Genomic DNA, 26,135 nt, shown 5'->3' on the forward strand with positions numbered 1-26,135 from the left:
TAATCGAGTGTGACTATTACAAAATAAATCACTATTATATTAATATTGACATTTGCTTGGAATTTCCGGTTATTTCTCCACTGGTTAACATGGGTTAACAATACCGTGTAACTGTAACGTTTGAAGGGACGAAATCGTGACATCTTCACGTCTCCCAGCATGGTAAATCGTCACATGTTCACGTCTTGCCGTTATATTGGGTTGGTTTTGTATTAGTGACCAAAATGTGACTTAATGAAAAGAGTCAAATGCACAAACGGTGGAAATGCTGAAGTTTATTACATTTTGAGATGCTATAGGTAAAATCAACTTCATTTGTTTTACTTTAAAAATCTGTTACAGCAAATGCCAACACATTATGTGCTGATTCATGATTGGTAGATTGCATACAAGCCCTGGATTAAAGAAAATATGTATGTAGCACTTTGTTGACAGCACTATTCCAAAATAATGTCTGATGCACAATATCCACAAGTTCACTAAGACTCCAATCAGATATAATTTGTGTTGTTTCAATTGTCAACATGTCCACAAGGTGGTGCTCTCACCAAATAATAAATATGGAGTCCCACCTCGGTAGGTGTGGTTTCTCTGCTACAACCACAACTCTACGTTTTTCCCATTTTCAAGTCCCTGAAAAATTACAAACATATGGCACGAATCTCATTATTTCAACAGCAACTAGCACATATCATATTTCAACAACATCTGCTTGTTTGTCCTTGGCAATACAAACATCTTACACTTTCTCTGAACAGGGAGGGAATCATTTTGGAAGAAGACATTTTAATACAACAGGAGGACTTGGAGGCAGCACTAAATGTTGGAAAGACAGAATCACAAACGTTTCGGTAAACTCAAAAGCATGAATGTGCTTTTTACTTTTCTTAACATCCTTATTATTCAATATGAACAGAAAATAATGGATCCCAGAGTAATAAAAACACTAAAATAGGTCCCTTTGAGCAGTTATATTTATTTAAACTGATCCTCTGACCGATTTCCCTCCATCCAGATGCACTTCCATTGTGGGAATGTTTGTTTTTCTACCAGCAGGAAATGAAGGCTGCCTTTGAGCTTCAGACAAAGAAGCAGATCGAAGTTACTGCGGGAAAGCTTTGGGGAATGGAAATGAAAGAAACAAAATAATCGGAAAAACTAACAAAACCGTGGTAAAGAAAGAAACGTTGGACACACAATCGAGGGACTACTAATGAGAGAATCTTGTATTTTTCATTCTAGGGAACATAATTTGGTGGCAATTAAAAAAGAAACAAAAATGTGATATTTACTTTTAAATAAAAGAGCGTATATCAAATCCCACAACAAGTGCGTATAAGCACAAGCATGAATTCAGCTTTGACACAGACAAGCAATGTACATGCATTTCATTTGGGTACTGGTTCTTTTATGGGCCAGTTTTGGTTTGTGACTGACAAGCTGATACGAAATAATGGCAGGAAAGTGATTTATTTCACAGTAGTATATGAGCTAAGATATTTTGTTCATTCACAAAGAGAGAGATATTATTGGCTTTTTGTGGCTTTAACAATAAAGAGGGAGCCAGATAACTTGGTATAGAGCTGAAATGCATGTACACAGTTGTACACTTTCAGTAAGCATGCACATAGAAACAGTGAGTCATACACAGAATATCATCCATCCACAGTTTTAAGGGTAATGGGGCTAAAAAGTGCCCCTCTCAAGCAGAAGAAGAAGACAGCCTACAGCCAATTAAAAGTCCATGGATCATCACAAAGCGCCACCTCCTCTGCATTGGAACAAGGTGGTAAAACATGTCGAAGCAAAACTACCAGCATCTTGATAAAGGCTTATTTTTGTGGTACGCTGTGTGGCACATGGAGAGGGCCTGGAGCCTCGTAGTACAGCATGATAAGACAACAGAACTGCAGCATGAGGTATAAAGCAGCTGCCATGTTGGTATGTAAGACACTAGCAGCCGTGTTGGACCAGGCAGGCACGTCCATGAGAGGAATTTGGAGATTGCACGGTCATATCCAGCAGAGGCGTTGAGCCCTTGTGATGACAGGAGCATCAGCACATGTTGACCACAGAAGGGGATGAGCCTCTACTTTTTGACAGCTAAGAATCAGGGGGAGTTTGTGTCACAAGGTTTTTGGCTTGTCTGGATGTTGAGTCAGTTAAAATAAATAATAACACAATTTACAAATAAAAAAAGGACAGATGAGTGTAGTTGCATCACTCAGAGACCCACTTACCTAACTCCGGGCCAACTTTGGAGGGTATTTTAAAAAAAAAAGAGAGAAAATAATCCCATTGCCGACAAGCTTTTGGTCAACAGAGAGTAAAACAAAAAGATAAATAAAAAATAAAGGACGAAGGAGGACTGACAGTATGTCTGGACAGGGTAGAGAGCCGGAGTCACCGCTTGTAATAGGCACCTGTCAGAGAGGGAGGACAGACAGATCTATCAGCACTGACACGTCACGCTGCATCTAAGTGTTTCTGCACTGCAACTTTCAGACATCAGTTCGTCTTCTCTGAGATCCGGAACGTACTTCTGCTTTTGGTTTCTTCACATAACGCTTATATTTTTCCTTGAAACATAAACCACGCTTGTTAAATATAACTTCCCGGGGCGTGTGCGTAGAGCTAAAGGTTCAGACTTTAAGCAGCAGCGTCTCCTATTTGTATCCTCTCCCCCCTATATTCCCCGTTAGCTCTCAACTGTCAACTCGTCGAGAAAGGAAACTTTGATCTTTTCTTCCTGGGGGCCAAAAACAGCACTGTAAAAACAAGCATTCCCTGATTAGGACTTGATCATGTATTTGTTCATTGAAGCAGAGCTAGGGACAAGTCAATTGAAAGATAAGTAGTCAAAAGCTATACAGACATTCAATTAATTGTTGCAGTCTTTTTTTTATGCAACAAAAGTCATTGCAGGGTGACAAAAGCTTCAGTGGACAAAAGTCACATGCTTTATTTACGTCATTTATTCTCTAAATCGGTTTCTATTGGACTTTGTCGCATTTTGCTTTCATCAATTCACCAACTTTTCTAACTCCGCTAAGCATAAAAACCTTTTAGCAATATTGGAAGATTTTTCATTCCCAGCTGCTTAAATAGGCATTATCTAAAAGCCACAACTCAACTGATATACAGTATATATAAACACATTTTTATAAATCAGGATTCATACATTATGGGAAGGTGTGTGAGTTGAGAACATTTATTGTCCTAATTGTTATTTTAGCAAATTCAAAATCAACACTACTTTCTACAGTAGTACAGAATATGTGCAGTCAGGACAGTCCACCATTCTTGAAGCAAAAATACAATCACTTGAAGGTTCAAAAGGATAAACTTTAGTAAAATACTAAGCTGTAATGTTAATATACCTCTGATATGAGCCTCGGGTCTGGTGGGAGCGCGGGGGGGGGCATGGTCCGAGTAGCCGTAGCCAGCATTCACGTTCTCATAGTCCTGTCCACGAGGCTGGGGAGGCCTGAGACAGACGGAGACAGACGGAGACAGAAGGAGACAGAAGGAGACAGACAGAGACAGACGGAGACAGACGGAGAAAACAGAACATTAATGAGATAATTGTGTTTCTTGACTGACTGGAAATATTTGGTGTTAAGAGAAATGAGTGTGTACCTGGAGGGCTTGTTGTGGTGCCTCTGCCGCTGGTGTTCTTGCTCGTCTCGTGTTCTGGGCCGGACCACTTCCTCCGAGCTGGGCTGGAAACCAACACAAATTATGGTTCCAGTACCGCAGTGGAAACAAAAATCGTTTTCTAAAACTGCAAAAATATTTCACTCAAAAGCAAATGTTTTAAAATGAGTTTGGTTAGAGCAAATTACCCGGTAGTCTCCCGCTGGTCGCCCCCTTTCATATGCCATCTTCTCCTGGGCATACCTCTCCCTGTCTTTATCCTTCTCCTGCTCTTTCTCCCGATCTCGGTTCTTCCTGTACTCCTTCTTCTCTTGTTCCATTAACAGTCGGGCAATTTCCTGTCAGATACATCAGACATATCCAATTCAACTGGATAATTAACACAGAACAAACCTCCACATCCTTGTGCCTTTAATGTGTGGGCAATGCATTGATTTTTATACACAGCCATTTAATATATAATAATAAAATGCCATAGTACAGTAGGACATCACATTACTTTTTACATAACCTAGGTCCAGAAAGAATCTGGTTGAGAAATGGCCTCGTAGACTCGTTTATATGAAAATGAAGCTGATTCAATTGGCTCAGCTCAGGAAATGAAAGGATATATATAAAAAAAGAGGAAGGACAGCATAAGAAAAGTTTCCAGACTCACCTCGTCCTGCGCAACTTGAGCTGAACGCACATGCATCTTGCTGGCCTGAAACCAGAGAACAATGAAAAAGTCAGCGAGTGGAACACGTTGTTCCAACAGAGGAAACGGCCGAGATTGAGGCCTTTCAGTTTGTTTTTTCAGGCTTCAGTCGTTTACATCACATAGTATATATATATATATATATATATATATTTCACTTTATCACCATGTGCCATTCTGGTGCTTCTTTCCTACAGTATTTGCTCCAGATATTAAAGCTGGGTTGCTTAAGCATGCTAAATAAAAAGTGAACTGAGCACATCATTTTGACAATCTAAACTAAAATCTTAAAGATGTTAAAGATGTTTTTCCATGCCAAAGACCCTCAAAGCTACCTATTATTCCCACCAGTCAACAAGTATGAAGAAGTGATATAGTATTAGTTAGATCATTATTTTGATGTCAGCCTTTATTTGATAATGGATTTATATTGTAGATCTAAAATCAGCTGGCTGTGGCTCTTTGTAGCTCTTGGTACTAGGTTTAAGTGCTTGAGTTTGTTAAGTAATGACCAGCTATTGATGTGTGCACTTTTAAAATGCACAACTCTGGGATCCTTTAGCAGATCATAGCATCTTTATAGGTGGAAGAGTTGTTGAACATGTTGTGTGAATTACATTTTTCTAGTCTACAGTAGTTTTAACGGTTGAATATTTTATTTTTAATAAAACTTATTTAGAATAAGATTTGGTGAAGGGGGTTTTATATTTATTTTACCTTCATCTTTTACATGCAGAAAAAATATCTAACACTTTTTCAGGTTCCCTTCCTCACCTTGATCTCCTCCTCTTGCAGTTTCCTGGCCACCTCCATGTCCTTCAGCTCCTGCTCACGGATATCGAGCTTCGTTAACCCCTTGGTGGCCTCAGTCACTCCGAAGTCTTCTCCAACCACTGCTCCGCTCCCTCGGTGCACAATACGACCTGTGGAGGTCGGCAAGTAAGGTTAACAATAGATCAAATTATTCTTTCCATCTTCAAATAATCAGCATATTTTAATTATTTAGACTTATTTATTTTCTGATTGTTTTATGGACATTTTTCTAAAAGGTAGAGTAGGTAAGAATGGAGAAACCAGCTCGAGTGCGCTAGAATTTGAAAGTACGCAGCCAAAAAAGATCTGCCTCTTCCTTCAGACTTCCTTACAGAGCCCCTCCTCCAACACACACATGACCAATGAGGGCACGAGATAAGTTTGTGCCCAGATGGAAGGCTGACAGGCAGGTAGGCCATCCAGTTACTTTAGCCGGGCCGGCTAAAATAATTGGTCGTGCTTTTTACAGTACTACGGCTTCCACAGATGACATTTTTTTATGTATTTATTGTCAAAGCATTTCATGTATTCATTGCTATCGGGATGTTAAGAGCATTCCATGGAATATAACAAAAAGTGTTTCTGAAGTGAATTACCTACTCTACCTTTAAGTAATGACAAATTGAATTATTCAATTCATGAAAAAACATTTCTGACTGATCGAGTAATTCAATTATAGTTGTATTAAAGTGGTGAGGCACCGCAAAGGGCTGCAGTGCGTCTCTGCTGGTGTCAGTGTGTTTGGTTAAATGTTTTTACCATTTTTGGGATAATACAACCAGCTCCGCAGCCCTGAAACCCTTTGAGAAAACCAGATTTGAGGTCATCAAAATAAATTAACTAATCTACGACAAAATCAGAACACACAAAATATCAGTGTAATCATTTCATTGCTCACTGCAACAACCCAGCACACGTTACAAGAATGAAAAAACCCCACAGCACAACAACAAATCATTTCAAACCATCATTTGAATCACATCAGTCTTCAGAAGTGACTGTGGTGGACCTCATGAGAAGGGAGGAAATCAGTGTCTTTGTTAGCGATTGCAAAGTTAGATGAACCCACCACCTGAAAGCAAGAAGCCGCACACCACACAAACTCCCCCACAGAGCCCAAGGGGGGGGGGGGGGGGGGGGGGGGGGGGGGGGGGGGGGGCTCAGGGTGGTACCTGTCTCTCCGTTGGAGTGAGAATGACTGCGTTCCTTGCCAGGACCCCCGCCCTCCAACTCCAGATCATCAAACACATCTTCGGGGCCGGAGTGGACACGCAGCCGGACCCCAGCCCTCCTCTCCCTCTCACCGTCTTCCACTTCCTCCTCCCAAGACGCCTTGCCCTCCCTCGGCCGGTCCCTGCTGTGCCCCGGATCCTCTTCGAATCCTCTCTCCCTGCTCATTGTTCTTACTCGTTGTCTGTCTTTGTCTTTCTGTCTCGGCCTGTCCCTCTCTCTCTGTCTTTCATCCTCTCTTCCTCCTGCTCTCGCCCCCCTGGGGTCCTGCTCTCTCCTCTGATCTTTCACCATGTGTTTCTCCCAGTCCAGGTCTCTGCCCCTGTCTCGGTCATGCTGCCTGTCTTTTTTTCTGTCTCTCTCTATGGTGCTCTGTGGTGGAGGTGGTCTACCCGGTTTCTCCTTCCTCCTGACCACTGTGTCGTCCCCCCCTTCTCCCCTTCCAGTTTCTGTGGGCTCATACTCTGGGTACCTGTCCCCATGTTTGCCTTTAGAGGGCAGCAGGTGCTCTGGGTAGGGATCTGCGTGCCTGCTCCGCCCTCCTTCGGCCACTAGGGGATGCTCGGGGTATCGGGAGTAGCTGTGGGGTGCCGCTGGGTCCTGTCTTGGGTACCTGCTCCTTTTGGGCTGCGTTGAGCTATATTCAGGGGAGTAATCACGATGTGAGCTCACTGGAGCATAAGCATCATGTCGGCCTGGGGAACTGGATTTGTGACGCCGGTGTTTGTCGGGGTCAAGGTGTCGTCTGGCAGCTGAGCAGAGAGGGTCGGAGGAAGGCGGCGAGGATAGAATGATGAGGATGGTTGATGAGAACATAGAAAACGTAAACAAAAAACACAGGACTGATGTAAGCTAAGATGGTTAGTACTGTAAGTTAGACATAACCCATGTGAGGAGATTCATGGAAACACAAAGTACATGCTATGGATGTTAAGAGTGGAGGAAGAGGCTGCTCCCAGAAAGTCCAGAGATGTGGTTACTACCCTGGGATTAAACAGCGTCAGAGTTTAAAGTGTTTGGAGCTTTAAATAAAGACGATAATATTCATGCAATTTTTCATGAAGAATAAAAAAAGCTCCAAATACTTCAGACTTATGGTAGTAAACAAACAACATGTGAAGTAACACCCCTCATGTTAAGCTCTTCAGTGTGGTTGAAAAAGACGGCAATTGCAGTTGGCAATCTGTAACGCCTGCAAGTCCAAAATGGCATTGTGGTACAACCGTAATACATTTTTAACAACACACCTAACTGTCAGAGAATAATTATTTCTTACTCCTAAGATATTTAACGTTATTGCCTGTTGATGTTAATAAACAACCCTGACTCTGTTATGTCCTTTAAAGAATGTGCTGCGGCACTTATTCTCAGTTTTATGACCGGTCAACTCTCGGTCACAGAGCCTAGGAGTCAGGCAAGTGATTCAGTGTCTCCAGATGTTGGGGATATCTCCAGTGTGCCCAGCTATTTAAAAGGTCTATCGAGAGAGAGGCTGGGCAGAATTGATGTGGCAACACACCCGTGCAGTCAGAACCTCTGGCTGCTGTGACTTGTGATGTGAATTCTCCGGCCGATATTTGTAATAAAACACCAGTGTTTGACATCAAAGCTCCAACTTTCCTCGTGTCTCTCTGAGTCCTATTGCTGCAGAAGTTTCCCTTACACTAACAAGACAATTATTCTAATTAATTCCCATGCTTACTGCTCAGAGTAATCACAGTGAGCAGCTCTGCTGCCAAAAGCACAGCGTCTCTCTCTCTGTCTGTCTGTAGGTGTGGTGTGTCTAAAACAATAATATACACACACCTTTACTTGCCTGTAAAGGAACTGATTCTTAAATAGTTTTGTATGAGTAAATAAAGAGTTAGATCATTATTATATAAATAGTTGACTGTATATTTTTCTCTGATCTGTATAAACATACAACTGAGTTTAGAAAAAGCCTAAACTTCTGTCAAAACAGAATCCCAATTGGTGCATGTAAATAAATTGTGCAAGATTGAATTAAAAAAGGTAAAACCGAAGAAGTGATTGAAAAACAAATCATCTCTTACGAAAAACATAGAGCTGGGTAAAGCAAACAGCAGAGGCCAGTCAGCTCAATGGAATTCAGGTTATCTAACCGACTGCTTTACCTCCCATCAACAAGGCTTGGTTGATTTGCAAATTTTGAAAAAAGAAGGCAGGTACAAAACGGCCTGACTGGTAAATACATACACCAAAAGAGCAAGTCTAAGTGCTTGCTCTCTTCTAAATAACCTCTCTCTTCCTTCCAATTGTTACTAGTCAAGCTGAGACAGATCTGCCCCCCCGCTGGTTTGTGTGCAACTGTAATCCACTGGATTAAGACAGCTAGCAGGCGGTCGTTTCCTGAGAGGAGCAGCCAATTACATGACCGGATGAAAAGCAACATGATCTGGTGTGAATGTGTGTGTGTGTGTGTCTCTGCCTGTGTGTACATGAGCATAGGGAGGGTATAACATTGGGTGGGAGGGGATTTCAAATGAAACTGTCACGAGCACAAGATGGTTCAATTGCTCAGAGATTTGGTCTAAAACTGAAACACCTCTGTGCACAGTGACACTCTCATACCCTTCATAAATGTGTCTGGTTACTCACTGTGACATGTGCAGTGTTAGATGCAGGCCAGAGTCAACAAGGCAGCTGAATCATTGTTCCACTGTGTGTACATTAACACTGCTACAGTTGTATGCACACACAGACTAAACGGCACATTAGAGGGGAGGGTTTATTTAACCAAAGAGAGTGAGCCTGGCAGAGTCACAACTATTCCAGTATAAATAGAGCCGGGCAGATTGGCTCAGTCAGCAAGCACAGGCTGGGGCTCCATTAAGCACCTGCCAAATGTGACAGCTTTACAGAGAGGGAGAGCACCTGGGCAGCTGATGAGATTCAGACACAGCAGGACAGACAGACGCACAGCTGAGGACATTTGCTCAGTCCTGTTCAAGTCAACACAGTGGATACACGGTGAGGTGCTGTAGTATCTAAACCAGGCATCTATAACAGATACTCTGTTGACTACTCTGTCGTGGTTCTGTTTTGCATCCACTGTTTAACTTCCCTATTCAAAGCCAAGGAGTGAAAAACTAAAAGTCCTATTATGAGCAGACAAAACTATTCCTAAGAGTCAGAACATCAGTGCACTGGCAGAGAAAGTAGAATACTATATAGTTGTGTGTATTCATTGCAGAGAATAGAAAGGTGTTTGGATCAGAAAAACACAAAGCAGAGAAAGTGGAAACAGTTTGTTTTTTGTGTTATGCTAAATGTAAACACAATCCCAGTAAAGGGTTCAGGCAGACAATGAGCCAGATTAGATCCACAGGCTGACAACACTGCAGCTAAAGAGCTAACTTTCATGAGCTTATATGAAATAACTTTCCCACCTAGATCAAACATTAGCCTCGAAATAACTGCATTCAGACCTAGCCAAACTGCTGCGACATATCAGCGGCAGCAACCGTTTTAATGCTGAACCTCCTTTATGCTTTAACATCCTGCATTGAACACAGATTTTAGGTAAATCCTCAGGGTTACTTAACAGGGAAATTAAAAGGAACTAGGAACATTTTAATTAGCTACTGTTTCTCTTTCGGTAAAAAATGTACAGACAATACAATAGGATGAATCATGCAGAGGGATGACGTGTGAATGAAAATACTCAAAACAGATGTGTGACACTTAAATGCTCTGCAATGTTAAAGAAGGAGGACAGATACAAATGTGTGGGTATGCATCATTAGATGGTAAATCCTAATGTTTTTCTTCATACAATCATTACCTACAGATTCATTTTATATCTGAGGTTCAATCTGTCTTCAAAGCAAATGTAAGCTGCATCATAAAACTGGAGCACTGTTAAAACCTTTAACAGCAGTGTTTCCTTTTGAATGGGAGCGAAAAATAAAGATAATTCTCTTTAGGAACATATAATCCTGCCTTCAAGGTTCATTATGTGTTCATAAATGTATTCCAAAATCTTTGCCTCGAGTGTGCCACAGTCTCCAGCTCTGTGGAGCATCAAAGGCAAACCATTACCCATCCTGACCTGGAAAGAAAGTGAATTGCCAGAGGCGGAGGTACATCTTCTCTCAGGTCCTTAAGACAGGCGACACAGGAACAGTCACATAATAGCTTGAGTCAGTGATTCTCTGCCTACCTCCATGATCCTCAAAGTACTCCTCCTCAAGGTTTGATTCCATCTGCTTCTGTCTCCTCCTTTCCTCTTTCATCTCCTTCTCCTGCAGCTTACGAGCTATGGCCTACAAACAAACAAAGCCACAGTAAACGAGACGTCCCACGTGAATATTAAACTCCATGTTTGGGCTGAGCTGTAACAAATATGTCACTTTGTTTTGGGTAGTAGTTTTTGAAGTCAGAGTAGCTTCAAGCATATACAGTAGGTTTACAGTGGTGAGATGATGTTTGTGCCATAATCAGTCCAAAATACTGATATTTTAACAGAACTATGAAGCAATGGGAACCACCACTCCTTAAACTTAACAGGACAAAAAAATAATCAGGGGCATTTAAGATATTTTGAAAGATTAACAGAACATCTACGAGTCCACATCTACTGTATACATGTATTTGTTTATAACTCTGTGTTTTGGCCTTTTGTCCACACACCTAAACTGAGTTTTAGGTAACTGAAAAAATACCTTCCTGAATAAAGATTTGTAGAAAGTCTGAAACTATTTTTATTTAAAAAAAGACAACACACCTGTATCTACACTATAATGAAGAAACATTTAAATTGGGATATACTTGAATCTCTGCTCTTTATGTAGGGCACAACCATTGTTATTCATCTTAAATACAGGTCAGATCACTGTAACCTTTATTACAATGGGGAGACACAAAGTGATGATTCAGTGGAATGACCCACCCTACAATACATCTATACTCAGAGTAATGACAGACGGGTGGGGTAGATGTTCTCAACATTGTGCAGAGATGTCAGTTTGTGTGTGCGTGCGTGTTCCTTACCGCATCCTTCTCTTCCTGCTTCAGCTGCTGCTCGGCCTGTCGGACCAGTTCTTCCTGAATCTCCTGGGCGATCTCATTGTCTTGACGTTCTCTGAGGTTCCAAAGAGTTCATGTGTGCATGGGGAGGGGTTTGGAGAACATAGAAAACATAAATGTAACCATTTATGGATTTAGGGTAATGGCATTAGCAATGTTTGATGTAAAATAGTTGACGATTTGCCCTGAACCACTGTTTTAAGACTTTTTATTCATGTGCATAAAACAAAAACGTTTTAAAATGTATGCTATTTCCCTATATCTCTCATTTGTATTTTTGTATTACTTTATGTCTCTCTTCTGAGGACTCTCTCCTGATTCAATTGTAGGCATTCTTCTGACTTTCAATACTTTTTATATCACTCCTTGACATTGTATACATTTTCCACTTTCTTGCCATTAGGTTCAAATTGAATTGACAGACCAGAGCATGGGCGCGGGAAGGGGGGTGCTGAGGGCGCTGCAGCACCCCCTAGCGGCAGGCAGGGGGTGCGGAGCTCCCCTGTCTGAATTATTATTTGACGGTTATTGCTGCTCCCGCTGTGCATAATCTGTGTAATATGTAGCCAATAAATTCCACATTGTTGGTAAAATAATATTTTGGCCTGCCCCGAATGTTTTTTCTGTAGCACCGGACAATTCTACCTCAATAATATAATACATTAACCGTGTTTTACGTGAACCTCATCATGACACTCGAGAGGACGGCAGGACTGTAATTTCCTGTGTTCGGTGAATGCAACAGAGGCAAGACACCAGACCAATCAGAGAGTTGCATGGAAATAAAAGTGTGCTTGTATCAAACTCGGCTCTGTTTGTGTGTGTGTGTGTGCGGACATAGCACATTTAGTGTGTGTGAGAGAGGGAGAGAGAGAGAGAGAGAGAGAGAGAGAGAGAGAGAGAGCGAGAGAGAGAGAGAGCGAGAGCGAGAGAGAGAGAGAGGGGGACCGGTGCCAGCAGCAGGGACCGTTGTTGTAGCATCTGGTTAGCTAGCTGCACTAACGGACATACAGAGCTGTTGGTTCCACAACAAGCTGGAGGAGAGTCCTCTCCTCTCAGACTGAGAGGCTCAGGTGAGCTAAAGGACTCTCTGAGTGTTTAGATAGTTCACTTTAGTCTAAGTTATCTCAGTGGGTCTCAAACGGTTTGGTCACAAATTATTCAAAAGATTATTTCCACGGCACACCTTCATATGATCATTATAGTTATAAAACAAATAAGAGAATAAAGGAAAAACAGTTATGAAATACTATATGGCAGTAAAACAAGAATACAGTTTGAAAGGAGAGTGATTTGTAAAATATCCATAAAGAAAAAGAACATCTGCTTACAGTTGTGTTTCATCTGAGTGTTGAGAGATGTATCCATAGATCTCTTAATGTTGCTCTTAAAGTGCACCAGATTGATGCTTTCAACTTCAATATTTAAAAAAAATCTTCCCGGGGGAACATCCCCCCGGACCTCCCTAGAGGAGGTGAGGTCCGCTCCCCACTCGTAAAAAATAGCACTTTACCCCTGCCTATATGCCGTGAACTGATTATCAAGCCTTCATTGTAACAGTCGCGGGTGTTCTGTGTGTTTGCGTGTGGGGATTGCTTTTGTGCGTGCTCTATAGTGCCCGTAATAGTGTTCACTGGAGTCCAGCACCTCAGCACCCCCACTCAAAATACCTTCCCGCGCCTCTGGACCAGAGTGCATTTATAAATAGGGCTGCAGCGATAAGTGGACAGAAAATGCTGTTTTATTCATCTAAGATAAAAAGATTTCCTTCTGTTCTGTTTGATAAACATATTACACTGAACATCTTAGGGATTTTGACTAACTAAACAAGACATTTAATAGAAAACTGTAACAATTCATAAAAAAATTAGGGCTGTGAAACGATTAAAATGTTTAATAAGATTAATCACAGCTTAAAAATTAATTAATCATGATTAATCACCATTCGAACTATGTCCAAAATATGTCATTTCTTTATGTATATTGTTGTGGGAATGGAAAGATAAATGAAAGAAGGCGGATATATCCATAACATACGTATGTTTATTATAACATTTTTCTGCGTGTCAAAATGAAAGACAGCACACACACCTATCAATCATCAAACCGTGGGGTCTTAATTCATTACGTGTTGATTTTTATCAACGGGGGAGTACTTCAGGAAATTCGGGGGGGGGGGGGGCGCTAGTGGAGTACTTCGTGACCACAGAGTGTGAACGTTGTGATCAGCTGTTTTAGCGCAGTTCTCCAGTGAAGGGGGGGGAAGTCTCCCTCCGCAGCCGGTTGGCGTAGTTTTGGCACAATTCCGTTGTATAGACCGACGTTAACAGCAGCCCTGTCTGTGAGACCGGAGACCGACTCTGTCGTAAGCAAATGCGCTTTGTGACACAAGTGACGGTACGCATTTCAGATTACGCACATAACCTGCGTACCAGTTATGTGTTACCTGTACTACAGGAGTATTCTCCGTCGGGACTTCCTGCAACAACACCACGCCGTTATCTTGATTGTGATTGGCCAGAAGACATTATCAAAGATGTTCTATTGAGAAGACGATCACCACGTGACAAAACCGTTTCTGGTCTTCGGTATTTCCAGACAAGTGGCTACTGAAATCAATCTTACTAACTGCTGTCTGTGCAATTTACTCCGCGCGAGTTGGCGGACTTTATTTTTGCTTACTTTAACATCATTTTTCATGGTGGGGCTAAGCCATTTCTTGGTATGGGTGTAGCCTACCCCAGCCATACCCTGGCGCTGCCACTGGTGGCACGTATGGGGCGGGCCATTCTGCACATGCGTTAAATGCGTTAAATATTTTAACGCAATTAATTAAACAAATTAATTACCACCGTTAACGCGATAATTTTGACAGCATTAAAAAAAATTAAACAATTTTCAAATATCGTAGAAAATTAAAACACTTCATCAATGTCAACAACAGATATATATACAGATATATATATATGCAAAGTGAACCAAGGGCACACAACTATTTAATTAATCAGGGAGCAGTGATCCGCAGTGACGTCATCCAACATGTGAGAGGTAGCATGTTTGTGCTCGCTTTGGCTCACTCATCTTTAACAGACGTGATTTGACAACACCATCTGCCTGGAGGGCTGGTATGCAAAGATAATTTCTCAGTTTGCGTTCTGAGTGTAATGTTTTCCAGAAGCACCGTAATATTACATTACATTACACTTGTTAGACGCTTTTATCCAAAGCGACTTACATACATTCAGTACTGTGGGCAATCCCCACAGGAGCAATTTGGGGTGAAGTGTCTCAGGGACACAACGACATGCTGACTGCAGTGGGACTCGAACTTGCTATCCTGATTCGAAGATCAGCGCACTAATCCACTGAGCCACAGCCTCCCATGCCTTTATCAGCACATACTGAGAAACAAGAGATGCTGCATTCTCCCGTGTGTGTGTTCAGCCACATGTCTGAGAGTGTGTGAATATAAAGTGCCGTTGGTAAGTGCAGGGTGGATGACAGTGTGAGCTCCCAGCATGCCGAGCAGCATTGACCTGCCTGCATCGATGGGGGAGCATCTGGCCTCTCCCCGGGGGGGGCGGCTACTATACAGTATGTCTGTGTGTGCTTGTGTATGTTTGTGAAGCAGTGATCGCACTAAGCTGTGTCAGCATTATCATTTAAATTAAAATGTCATGAGGTGCTTTCACACCGGAGTACTTTTCCCAGGAATAGTTCCAATAGTTCCTGGGATTTGGCATTCACACCAAAAAGATCTGGAACTAGAATTTTTTTGCCAACCTTTCCACCCCTTTTAGTCCGGTTGAATCGAACCCTGGTGCGTTTAGCCGCTTGGTGCGGTTCGTTTGGGTTGGTGTGAACACAGTCCGAGACCTCTGAAGTGAACTAAACAACCGGACTCTGATCTGCTAAAATAGCAAAGATCGCAGGGGGGGCGCCAGGCCTCAGATGATTTGAGGCCAAACATCATATTTAGACTTTTTTTTTCTTCACACATATAATTGTAACGCAATACATGATTGTCACTAAAAGCCTTATCTCTACATTACAATAAAATATAAAAAATAATTGATTAATTAATTTGAATACAAATTCAAGTTAGTAGCTATTATAGGCATAAAAAGACAGAAATGTATAATTCTTTTTTTAATAGAAATGTTTCTTCTGCCCGTAAAGTGTCCAAACCAGGCTTTTCTGGATAAGCGCATTTTTAAAAACATAGTCATCGTCCATGCCGGTTTCAGTTGGATTATTTGTCACAGTTGCTCCGATGAAATCGGTCTCCTCCATTTTGTAGATTATTTACGACTTTTGAATCTACATAAACACATCGGCTTACTTTGAGCATGTGTTTTAAACAGTTTAATCCCTTTGTGAATTGTTTCCACTTGCGTCGTCCTTTAATTTCTTCATACAGCGGGAATCCAAATGAATTAATCCTGAGTCCAATAACCATCAAAGTCACTCCAATAGTGCTCCTTAATTACGCTTTTATCCTCTTTTAACAAAATACTTCACATTCATCCAGTTTGTGACAGTAGTTGTAGCATTTTGAGACTTTTAAACTTGAATTACCACTGTTGCGCAAAATATATTATTTTCAAAAGCTTTTTTTGGTCTGGTGCTTCGATTAATTTGAAACAGACAGTTCAACAAAAGGATACCCAAAAAATGTAATTTTATCATTTAAATATTGAATTGTTCTCTCTTAGTAAGATCCCATTTTCAATAAAATTGCGGTCTTACCTTGACTTGAAGATGAAGTCCATTTGCCTATCCCTCTGGACAAAAAGTTTTTTGTAAAAGTCCTCCTTATCTTCTTGTAGTTTCAAAAGTCTATCATAAATGTAATCGATAGATTTATGATTCGAAAATGATAAAAGTAGGATATTATCCGGCTGAACAAAACGTGCATTTATCTAACAGGTATGTTTCACACAGATCTTATTTGGAGCTATTTTCTAAAATCGTATGGAGAAATCTCATTGCTTTTTTGTCGAGGGAAGCCATGCGCAGCTTACTTCCGGGTTTTAGGATGCGTCACTGCAGCTCTCTCGTCTCCTCTTCACACACACCACACTTTTCGCGGCACACCTACTTACAGCCAATCAGCTCTGAATTATGTGAGATGACGTATGGTGGGGATGGCAGCTCAATGCCCCTATGGTCATTATTTTTTTGCCACACACATTAAATAAGACAATACTCTGAGCATGCGCAGTGTAGTTTTTACAGTCACCGTTCACTTAGACAGTGAGAGGGAGGGGCATGATCGGGTTTTGTCCCACATGGCTCTAAACAGCTCAATAGGCACACACTGTAGACACTAATTATAAGAACACAGACTAAAACAGCAATGTGCAGACGAATCAGATGATTAAACATGATCTTAAAATATATTTTTTGCATTTTTTTGTAATCATTATTTGTAATACTTTCTGCTGACACTAGGTGGGGCTGTGCCCATAATGACCAGTCGCCACTGGTGATATGAATGATATGAATGATAAGTGCGACACGTCGGCGTCTTCCCTGCATACGGCAGTTGTTCTGTACTTCCTTTATCCTGTAATATGACTTGATATATTTGACGTCCGACTGATGGACAACTTCTCACTTCAAAAAAGAAGAAGAAATCTAGATCGCAAAATAATTAAACAAGCGAGTGCCTGTTTTTCCTGGCCAAGGACAGGTTCCGTGAACACAACACGAGCGTAACGTGTCTTCACGTGGTTATGTCTCATTTCAAAGGAGTGTAGACTAGAGTGCAGACGGAGAGCACCGGAACGCCGCTCCAGCTCTTCAAATATTGCAGTACCCATAAAGAGCCGTACACATGCCGCAGTATTTGCGTGGCTGTGTCTTTAGTTGTAAGCACAGTGGCGATCTGTTGTTATTAGCATCTGGTTAGCTAGCTATGCTAACGAATTTAAATAATAATAATAGCTTGGATTTATTTTGCGCCTTTCAAGGGACCCAAGGTCGCTTTACAAGTAATAGGGAAAAAACAAACATAACAAAACAAAAGTCAGACAGACAAAACAACAGATTGATTTAGGGGCCGAAAGCCTTGGCAAACAGATGGGACTTGAGGGCCCTTTTGAAGGCGTCAAGTGTGGGGATGTTGCGAATCTCCGCAGGGAGAGCGTTCCAGAGGGTGGGGGCTGCCACACTGAAGGCTCTGTCCCCGAAGGTTCGCAGTTTGGTGCAGGGGGTGGTAAGCAGGCCAGAGTCTGAGGACCGCAGGTTCCGGGGTGGGGCATGTGGGTGAAGGATGTCCGATAGGTACTGGGGGGAAAGGGCATGGAGGGACTTGTAGGTAAGGAGGAGGACTTTGTAGGATATGCGGGACTTGACCGGCAACCAGTGTAGGTGGATGAGGGTGGGAGTGATGTGTTGCCACGTGCGTGAGTACCCTAGCAGCACAGTTTTGGACATACTGGAGCCTGTCCAAGGTTTTGTTGGGAACCCCGAACAGGACACCATTGCAGTAGTCCAAGCGGGTGGTGACAAACGCATGCACTAGGGTTTCGGCAACCGACTCCGAGAGTGACGGTCGGAGTCTGGCAATGTTCCTCAGGTGATAAAAGGCCGATTTGGTCACAGATTTGACGTGGGAATGGAAGGAAAGGGTGGAGTCGAGGATGACACCCAGGTTGCGGGCTTCAGGAGATGGGGAGATGGAGCAGCCGTCGACCTCGAGGACGAAGTCACCAACCTTCTGGAGCAGGGCCTTGGGTGTAAGAGAATATTTTAATCTGATCTTGATTATAGAGTTTCATATCTTTTCTTAGAATCTGTGATATTGCAAACATTCTTTATATTAAAGTCAAAGCTCCTCTCTGTAAGTTGAGGTCACAGGTCAAAAGCTTCTCCCCTTTCCTGTGGGGGAAGGGTCCCGGCCTGCCTGCAGTTTTAGCAGACAAACAGATTATTGTCTCACATCTGCTATTGATTAGGTAAAACGCGGGTTCTGATGGCTCCGCCTCTTCTCATGTTGATGCGTGCTGTGGTTTCTTTGTGTCAGAGATGGCTTGGTGGCTGCACAGGGATGTGTGAAACTAAGAAATCTCCCCGGCTGTATTAATGTACTTGTAAATAAACTCTCAGTGCTTTGGCTAACGACGATCCAGTCTCCTTCATTCCACCTCAACATTGCAACACAGAAGTTTTCATCACAGATTTGCGTCACGAACAATTACCAAGAAATCGTCAGGGCTGGTAAGTGTAATTTCAAATCTATATTTGGATATTGCCTTACCAAGTCTGTGATTGACGGTATCAAAATTACCTGTGAAACCACGCGGATGCAATTTGTTTTTGGTCTCTCTACTCTGTACATTTGGAGGCATAATTATAACCTGGGAAATCGGTGTCAAATGGGGATTCTATCCTGGCCGATTTTTCCTGTGATTGCTGCTGGGGAAAGTGCCCACAGAAGCAAGCACAGCTCATGTATAAAACAATAAGAATATTTTGGGCTAATAAATAACCTCGGAATATCGACTTTTACCGATTTCCTCTGTGTGTGGTTCCTGGAATTAAATTACTAGACAATTACACACGGCAAATATTCAGAGAGACCTTAAGGAGAGCATCAGTAAGGTGGAACTTCTGTTCAAAAGCAATGTGAGGAATCGCCGAATTCTGGAGATTTCAACGGTTTAAAGTCAGATCAATCCGCCTCGGGTTTCTGCTCAGCCTGCACGAGGGAGGGCGAATTCCCCTCCCCCCTGTGGTGAACGGCACACGAGGGATATAGAGCACAGGGTGGTATTTTGCTAATCACACCATGATACGTTTTAGAACTAAATAAGACGATTATGAATGGGAAGGGTGATACCAGAATATTACATCACACTGTGTTTAATAGTTTATCACCACATTGGGTGCCACAACCATGAGCTCTGTTTTATTGCTGTTCAGCTTAAGATAGTTGGAAGACATCCATGTTTTGATGTCATGCAGGCAGTTGATGAGAGACTGAGGGGGGGACTGGGAGGATGGAGTGGTGCTGAGATACAGTTGGGTATCATCAGCGTAGCAGTGGAAATTGAGTCCATGATGTCGGATGATCTGGCCGAGGGGGAGCATGTAAATGGTGAACAGGAGGGGGCCAAGCACAGAGCCCTGGGGTACACCGTGGTGGACTGGGGCCGGGGGTGAGTTTGAGCCACTGATGGAGACAAACTGTTTTCTGTTGTGGAGGTAGGATGTCAACCAGGACAGCGCTGTGCCAGTGACACCTAGGAGGTCTGAGAGGCGGGTGAGGAGGATGTTGTGAGAGATGGTGTCAAATGCTGCAGAGAGGTCCAGGAGGATGAGGATGCTGAGGCGGCCAGAGTCAGCAGCAATGAGGAGATCGTTGGTGATCTTGATGAGGGCGGTCTCAGTGCTGTGTTGCTGTCTGAAGCCGGATTGGAAGGGCTCATAGAGCTCATGGTTGGACATGTACAGATGGAGTTGGCCGGCGACCACTCTTTCCAGAGTTTTGCTGAGGAATGGAAGGTTGGAGATCGGCCGGTGGTTCTGGAGGTCGTCGGGGTCCAAGCCAGGTTTTTTGAGTATGGGGGTGACTGAGGCCATTTTGAAGCTGGTGGGGACTATACCAGGAGCCAGAGAAGCGTTGATGATGACCACCATGTAGGGACAGAGGGTGGGTAGGCAGTCCTTGACCAGGGCTGTGGGCATGGGGTCCAGGGAGCAGGTGGAGGTCTTGGCCGAGCTGACCAGTTTTGCCACTTGGAGAGCATCCACAGGGGAGAAGGAGGAGAGGTTGGAGTGGGAGAGGCGCATTGCTTGGGGTGCGTTACCAGGTGGCTGAGGTGCAGGTAGGGGGGAAGGGCCAGTCACCAGGAGCTGCTGATGGATGGCCTCGACTTTCGCCTGGAAGAAGTCGAGGAATTTGGAGCACAGATCGGGAGCCCCTGAGGGCTGGGGGGCGTCAGGGGGCCGTAGTAGGCGGTTGATGGTGGAGAAAAGTCTTCTGGGGTTGCTTTGCTGAGCACCAATGAGACGGGAGTAGTAGTGAGTCTTGGCATGGGAGAGAGCTTCCTTATACGTTTTGATATGCTCACGAAAGGCCAGGAGCTGGACTGTGAGGCCAGTTTTTTTGGAGAGCCTCTCCAGCTGGCGACCAGAGGCCTTCAAACGGTGGAGTTCAGTGGTGAACCAGGGGGCAGGGCGGGTGAAGGAAACAGTCCGGGTTTTAATGGGGGCGAGAGAGTTGAGACTGAGGGATAGAGCAGTGTTGTAGTGGGCTACCAGGCCGTCCACGGTGGAGTCGGAGGGACCCGAAGCCATGTGGGTAGCTATCAGGTCGGATAGGGCGGGTGCACTCACAGTCTTAATGTTCCTAAACATAATGGTGCGTTTAGGATGCTGCCTGGGCAGGGAGACCGGAACAGTGAAGAGGATGGCGTGATGGTCAGATACAGCCAGGTCGAGGCGCTGTAAGTCGGGGGGCGGAGAGCCGGTAGAGCACACCAGATCCAGCGTGTGGCCTTTAAAGAGCTTTTCTACAACCAGGTGGAAGACAGCTCTCTCCTGAGAGGTTCAAATAACCTCAGCTCAGTGAGGTTAAGGCACACCTTGATATGATCACTATAGTTATTAATAACATTAGAGACTAAATGAAAAACAGGTATAAAATACTATATGACAGTAACATAAAAGTTGTTAAATATAACAATAGAGTTTAAAAAGGGGAGTGATTTGTAAAATATCCAAAAAGAAAAATCTGCTTACAGTTCTGTTTCAAATAGGTGTTGAAAGATGTATCCATAGATCTCCTCATGTTGCTCTTTAAGTGCACCAGATTGATGCTTTTAACTTCAATATTTAAAAAAAAAATCTTCCTGGGGCGCATGCCCCTGGACCCCCCTAGAGGAGGTTAGGTCCCCCCCACTTAAATCATGTTCACATGGATAATAAATACATTTGCACACATCTTGTGTCCATATCTTTCTGTTTTGGTGGTCATGCCACAACCGTGCACATGCATGCGCGAGTCATGGTAAAATATCTGGATTAAGAGGTTGCTTTTTCTTTGCACAGCATGAAAGAAATGCCAAATCAATGGGCTGTGATTTTAGTTTTTTTAAGCAGAGGTTGAGTTCAATCATTTGTATGGCCTTCGGAGGATGTTGTAAAAATTGAAAGGAAAAAAGGTTCCCCACCCCTGCTGTAAATAATAATAAAGACCCTTGATTTATAACTTAACATCTCTGTCTCCTATTGATCTGAGTATATTATAAAGAACAGCCAGTTAATTGAAGCATTATAGCACAGGCCTTTGTCAGATGGTATATTACGCTGGTTTTTTTCTGCTTCGAATAGTTCTCTCTTTTTTCACCATACTGTGTTTGCATCACTGAGAAATACATTGCTTTTAAAATCACTGTGTCGAATCAATAGATTATATTTTGTGACTATAACATGAAATGCCGTGAGACTGGGTTGAATTACAACAGTGAGTGCTTCATCCTCTGAACACCACAGGATGGCGACTGTAACGCACATATTAACTTAGGTACGCTCCTCTGAAATGATTGTCCCCTGCAATTATTATTATCATCCCTCAATCGAGTTCGCTATTCAGCTCGCTAACGTTAGCTTAAACAAACGTAACATGCAACGTTAGCCTAATCCAAAATACTCTACTACAGCGTACCTTTCATGTGGCTCGTCAGCGCAGACTCTCCCATCCTGAACAACTGAAATTATTTTTTGCAAACTTTGCAGGAGGCTACTCGTGGGCTTGACCTTCATCTTAGCCATGGCTTGTATTTGTCTTCTGCTAGCCACGGCTTGATGAAACTGCAACCTCCTGGCATTCTGTCATCTATCACTCATCAGAATGCCGAGGTCACACGTAACAAAAACACTTGCAGGTCAAGCGCATCTCGCGGGAAGGCCGGAGTGGAGCTAATTTATGTAAAAGCGAAGCAAATAAGTTCGCTCCGACTTCTTTATTTTCTTTTCATCTAAAAAGTGAAGTAAAGCATTTACAATTTCAAGCACTTTATCCCTAATTCAAGCACCATTCCCAACATTCAAGCACTTTTCAAACCTTGAAAACACCTCATAAAATTTTTCAAGGATTTCCAGCACCCGTACGAACCCTGAATATTACTTATTTATTACCGATTCTGATTCTTTGCATCTTTGCCCTCTAGCACAAACAGAATGAAAGTGTATGAACACGCTGGTAATAAATGCAAGCCATGACCTAAGAATCTACGACGATAAAAAGGGTCAAACCTAGATTGAACTATAAATCAGTTTGGAGTTATCTTTGGTGGGAGTGATGGATCCCCTCGCTGGTGAAGCATAAATCTGTCACTATAGGGTATGGGAGTAATTACACAAGATTACACTAATCTGAAACAGATGCCATCGATTTCGATTTAAAATCGATTAATCGTTCAGCCCTAGTCAGCATGCCAATTGCACGCTCCCTCAAAACTTGCGACATCTGTGGCATTGTGCTGTGTGATAAAACTGAACATTTTAGAGTGGCCTTTTATTGTGGCCAGCCTAAGGCCCACCTGTGCAATAATCATGCTGTCTAATCAGCATCTGGATATGCCACACCTGTGAGGTGGGATGGATTATCTCGGCAAAGGAGAAGTGCTCACTATCACAGATCTTTTCAGATTTGTGAACAATATTTGAGAGAAATGGTTATTTTGTGTATATAGAAAATGTTTTAGATCTTTGAGTTCATCTCATGAAAAATGGGAGCAAAAACAAAAGTGTTGCATTTATATTTTTGTTCAGTGTAGAATATAGGAGTCGCAATGTACACACGTATTGACAATAAATGTGATATTTTAAAAAGTATTTATATTCAGATGTAAAATATAAAGCATTTAAAATAATTAAGCACCTATAAGAATCAGCTTTTTTCATATCATATTCCAAAAAATAACTACAACACACAATCAACAAAGTTAGAGATACATTTGACTGATTTCTTTCCTTAAAATGTTCCACAGATATCACAATATTATTGTTAGTGGGAATTATATTGGTAATGATAATTGTGTAGGGGAAATAGTGACAGCCCTAATATAGACATATGGAGAGTGTGTGTGTGTGTGTGTGTGTGTGTGTGTGTGTGTGTGTGTGTGTGTGTGTGTGTGTGTGTGTGTATGTATGTGTGTGAGAGAAATACCTACGTTTCAACGTGCTGCTTCTGGATCTGGCCCTTGGCCCTCAGATCCTCCTCCTCCTGCAGCTTCTTGGCCACCAGCAAGTCCGTCTGCACCAGACGGCTCTTATTGACGTTGGACGCCAAGTGGCTCTCAACTATTGGACACAAACACATAAGCACTACTCTTAAAACGTGTGTACAAACAAGGCAGAGAGGGCCTGTGGTGATGTGGAATTAGAGAGGTGATGAGCAGCAGAGCACTAGAGAGTTTATTTACAGATTCACACTTTAATACTTCCTCTCAGATGAGCGGCAGTGTTGTTAAGATGGACTGAAGAGAACAAGATGAACACAGGTGCTCAGTCTCTGGTGATAAACAGAGAGCGCTCTTAGTCACTGAGAAATGACTGTTCGCAGCTGAGGTGCTGTTCCAAGGTTGTGTGATGCTAGTTGTGGAACATAACAGATGATAAATCCTGGCTGCTGACGCACTCCGGACACTTTGTAAGCAAGGAGGGCATCACTCACTCGCTCAGCTCTGTTTCACCTGGCTATCGATCTGGTCGCAGCTTTCATGTGAAAAGGACCAAATTACGTTTGGCAATTTACCTGTGAGAGGCTCCATAAAGTTCCTGCTTTGTGACTGGTGGGATTGAAAGAGGAAGCTGTGAGTCACAGCTGTGGACACTTGATAAAAAGTCAAGGGGCTGACATTGATTTTTTTGGATGACACTGATCAATTGTTAAAGTTTATGACACCCTACAAAAAAATATATCCAAGGGGGAAGAACTAATGTCACAACTCAAGATACGGCTATCATTTATCCATCGCCACATCTCAACAGGAAAATTGATTAATCTTTCAAGGCAGCAAAACAAACATGACCAGACACCGTGACACTCGTCCATTCAACAAAACACAACCTTGAAAGGCCCTCGCGTCATTCAGAAAAGGGGAGATGGGGTGAGAGAGTGTCTGAACCTCAGACATATCAGTGAGAAGCTGTTAGCTGAAATAGAGAAAAACACATTCCAGAAACAAGTGCTAAGTGCTGAGAGCGCCGTGAAGAAAATATTTCCATGGGCACTTGGCTAGACATTTTAAATGGAAATAAAACTCTGCTTTAACTCTTCTTAATCTGAAGTAAATGTGTTATAGAAAATCAATTGGGGATGGCCATCTGTTGATATGATCAAGGAAAAAAAGGGACCCTGCATATTCAGAAGTCAGGCAGCATACTCCTCAGTGACCTCCAAGGTCAAAGGTGAAATAAAGATTTTTTTAGCTCAAAGCAGATTAGTTGTTATGGCAACAAACTGAGCCGATGGGGATTACCCTTCTTCATGGATCATTAAAGCTTTTAAAAAGGGCTAATGACAACACAAAGGCCAGCCAAAACAATATGAATCTCAGCTAAAACAGCCAAACCTGCACTTAGGGCAAGGCTGGGTGACATCTGGCCTTCTTACTCAAAGAGCTTTTTGCATAATTGAACCTTTTATGGTGACCAATGTATGGAAACAAAATAACCCAGTTAAGATAGGTAAGAGTGTCTATGAGACAAAAGGCTTCAAGCTCCCCCCAAAACATTTGAATAGTAATCAACTAATTTCCTTCAGAACCTAAAAGCAGAAGCAGTGGTTCCTGTCATTTCTTTGAAGGTGGAGGATATGAGGAGGTTCTGTGGCCATCGCAGCCATCTGCACATATTCATTTGTGTCTGATCAAAGGAAGGCCTTGTTATGTCTGGGTCAGAAAACGTCCTTTCAACCCGCCTTGATCACTAACCTACAATCAAAGGCAAGCAGTTCTACACAGAATATTTTAAAAAGGAAACACTAAAGCAAAATGAGCTTTTGATGAGAGAAAATGTATTCACAAGTTCTCATCAGATTGAGATTTTCAGCAATTCCTAATAATTCACTTACAGAAAATCAGCAGCGAAGGAACAAACCCTCTTAAGGGAGTCTCCAAAGTGCCTCATGTGAAAACGATGCCGGCTAATCACACACACACACACACACACACACACACACACACACACACACACACACACACACACACACACACACACACACACACACACACACACACACACACACACACCACACACACACACACACACACACACACACACACACACACACACACACAACACACACACACACACACACACACACACACACACACACACACACACACACACACACACACACACACACACACACACACACACACACACACACACACACACACACACACACACAATCTCACAGTGTGTAATCACATGCAGCAGTCCACTGTAGTGTGCCACGGCCCTGATACAGTATTGTTGTGGCACCCTGCACCATTCACACCGGTAACTGTGATGCTGAAGCAGGGTTTATGTCGGCTTAATCAGACTGCAGCCACTGACGCTGCAGTTTGGGAGACTTTTCCAGAATGTTCCATAAATGAAAAAAGGGGAGCATTGTTATGGGCTCAGAACAGTCTCATAATACACACATGCGCACAGAAGGATTCACACT

At 42.7% G+C, this 26,135-nt stretch overlaps 1 protein-coding gene across 2 annotated transcripts in view; it reads right to left on the reverse strand.

Moving 5' to 3' along the window:
- Window positions 1–255: 255 nt before the first annotated feature.
- The window catches only part of ccdc50 (coiled-coil domain containing 50), a 30,989-nt gene continuing 5,109 nt past the window's right edge, over window positions 256–26,135 (reverse strand). The window contains exons 3-12 of one of the 2 annotated variants that reach the window (XM_034229870.1): window positions 23,632–23,761; window positions 11,411–11,501; window positions 10,581–10,683; window positions 6,340–7,149; window positions 5,129–5,277; window positions 4,316–4,360; window positions 3,846–3,995; window positions 3,640–3,722; window positions 3,381–3,487; window positions 256–2,423 (exon numbers count right to left, since the gene is read on the reverse strand). In XM_034229870.1, coding sequence (XP_034085761.1) covers window positions 2,404–2,423; window positions 3,381–3,487; window positions 3,640–3,722; window positions 3,846–3,995; window positions 4,316–4,360; window positions 5,129–5,277; window positions 6,340–7,149; window positions 10,581–10,683; window positions 11,411–11,501; window positions 23,632–23,761 — 1,688 coding nt within the window. In that variant the 3' untranslated portion in view covers window positions 256–2,403. The remainder of the gene's footprint in view (window positions 2,424–3,380; window positions 3,488–3,639; window positions 3,723–3,845; window positions 3,996–4,315; window positions 4,361–5,128; window positions 5,278–6,339; window positions 7,150–10,580; window positions 10,684–11,410; window positions 11,502–23,631; window positions 23,762–26,135) is intronic. The other variant, XM_034229871.1, reaches the window with a different exon arrangement.

The sequence above is a fragment of the Gymnodraco acuticeps genome, unplaced genomic scaffold (assembly GCF_902827175.1).
Source record: "Gymnodraco acuticeps unplaced genomic scaffold, fGymAcu1.1, whole genome shotgun sequence".
Lineage (NCBI taxonomy): Eukaryota > Metazoa > Chordata > Actinopteri > Perciformes > Bathydraconidae > Gymnodraco > Gymnodraco acuticeps.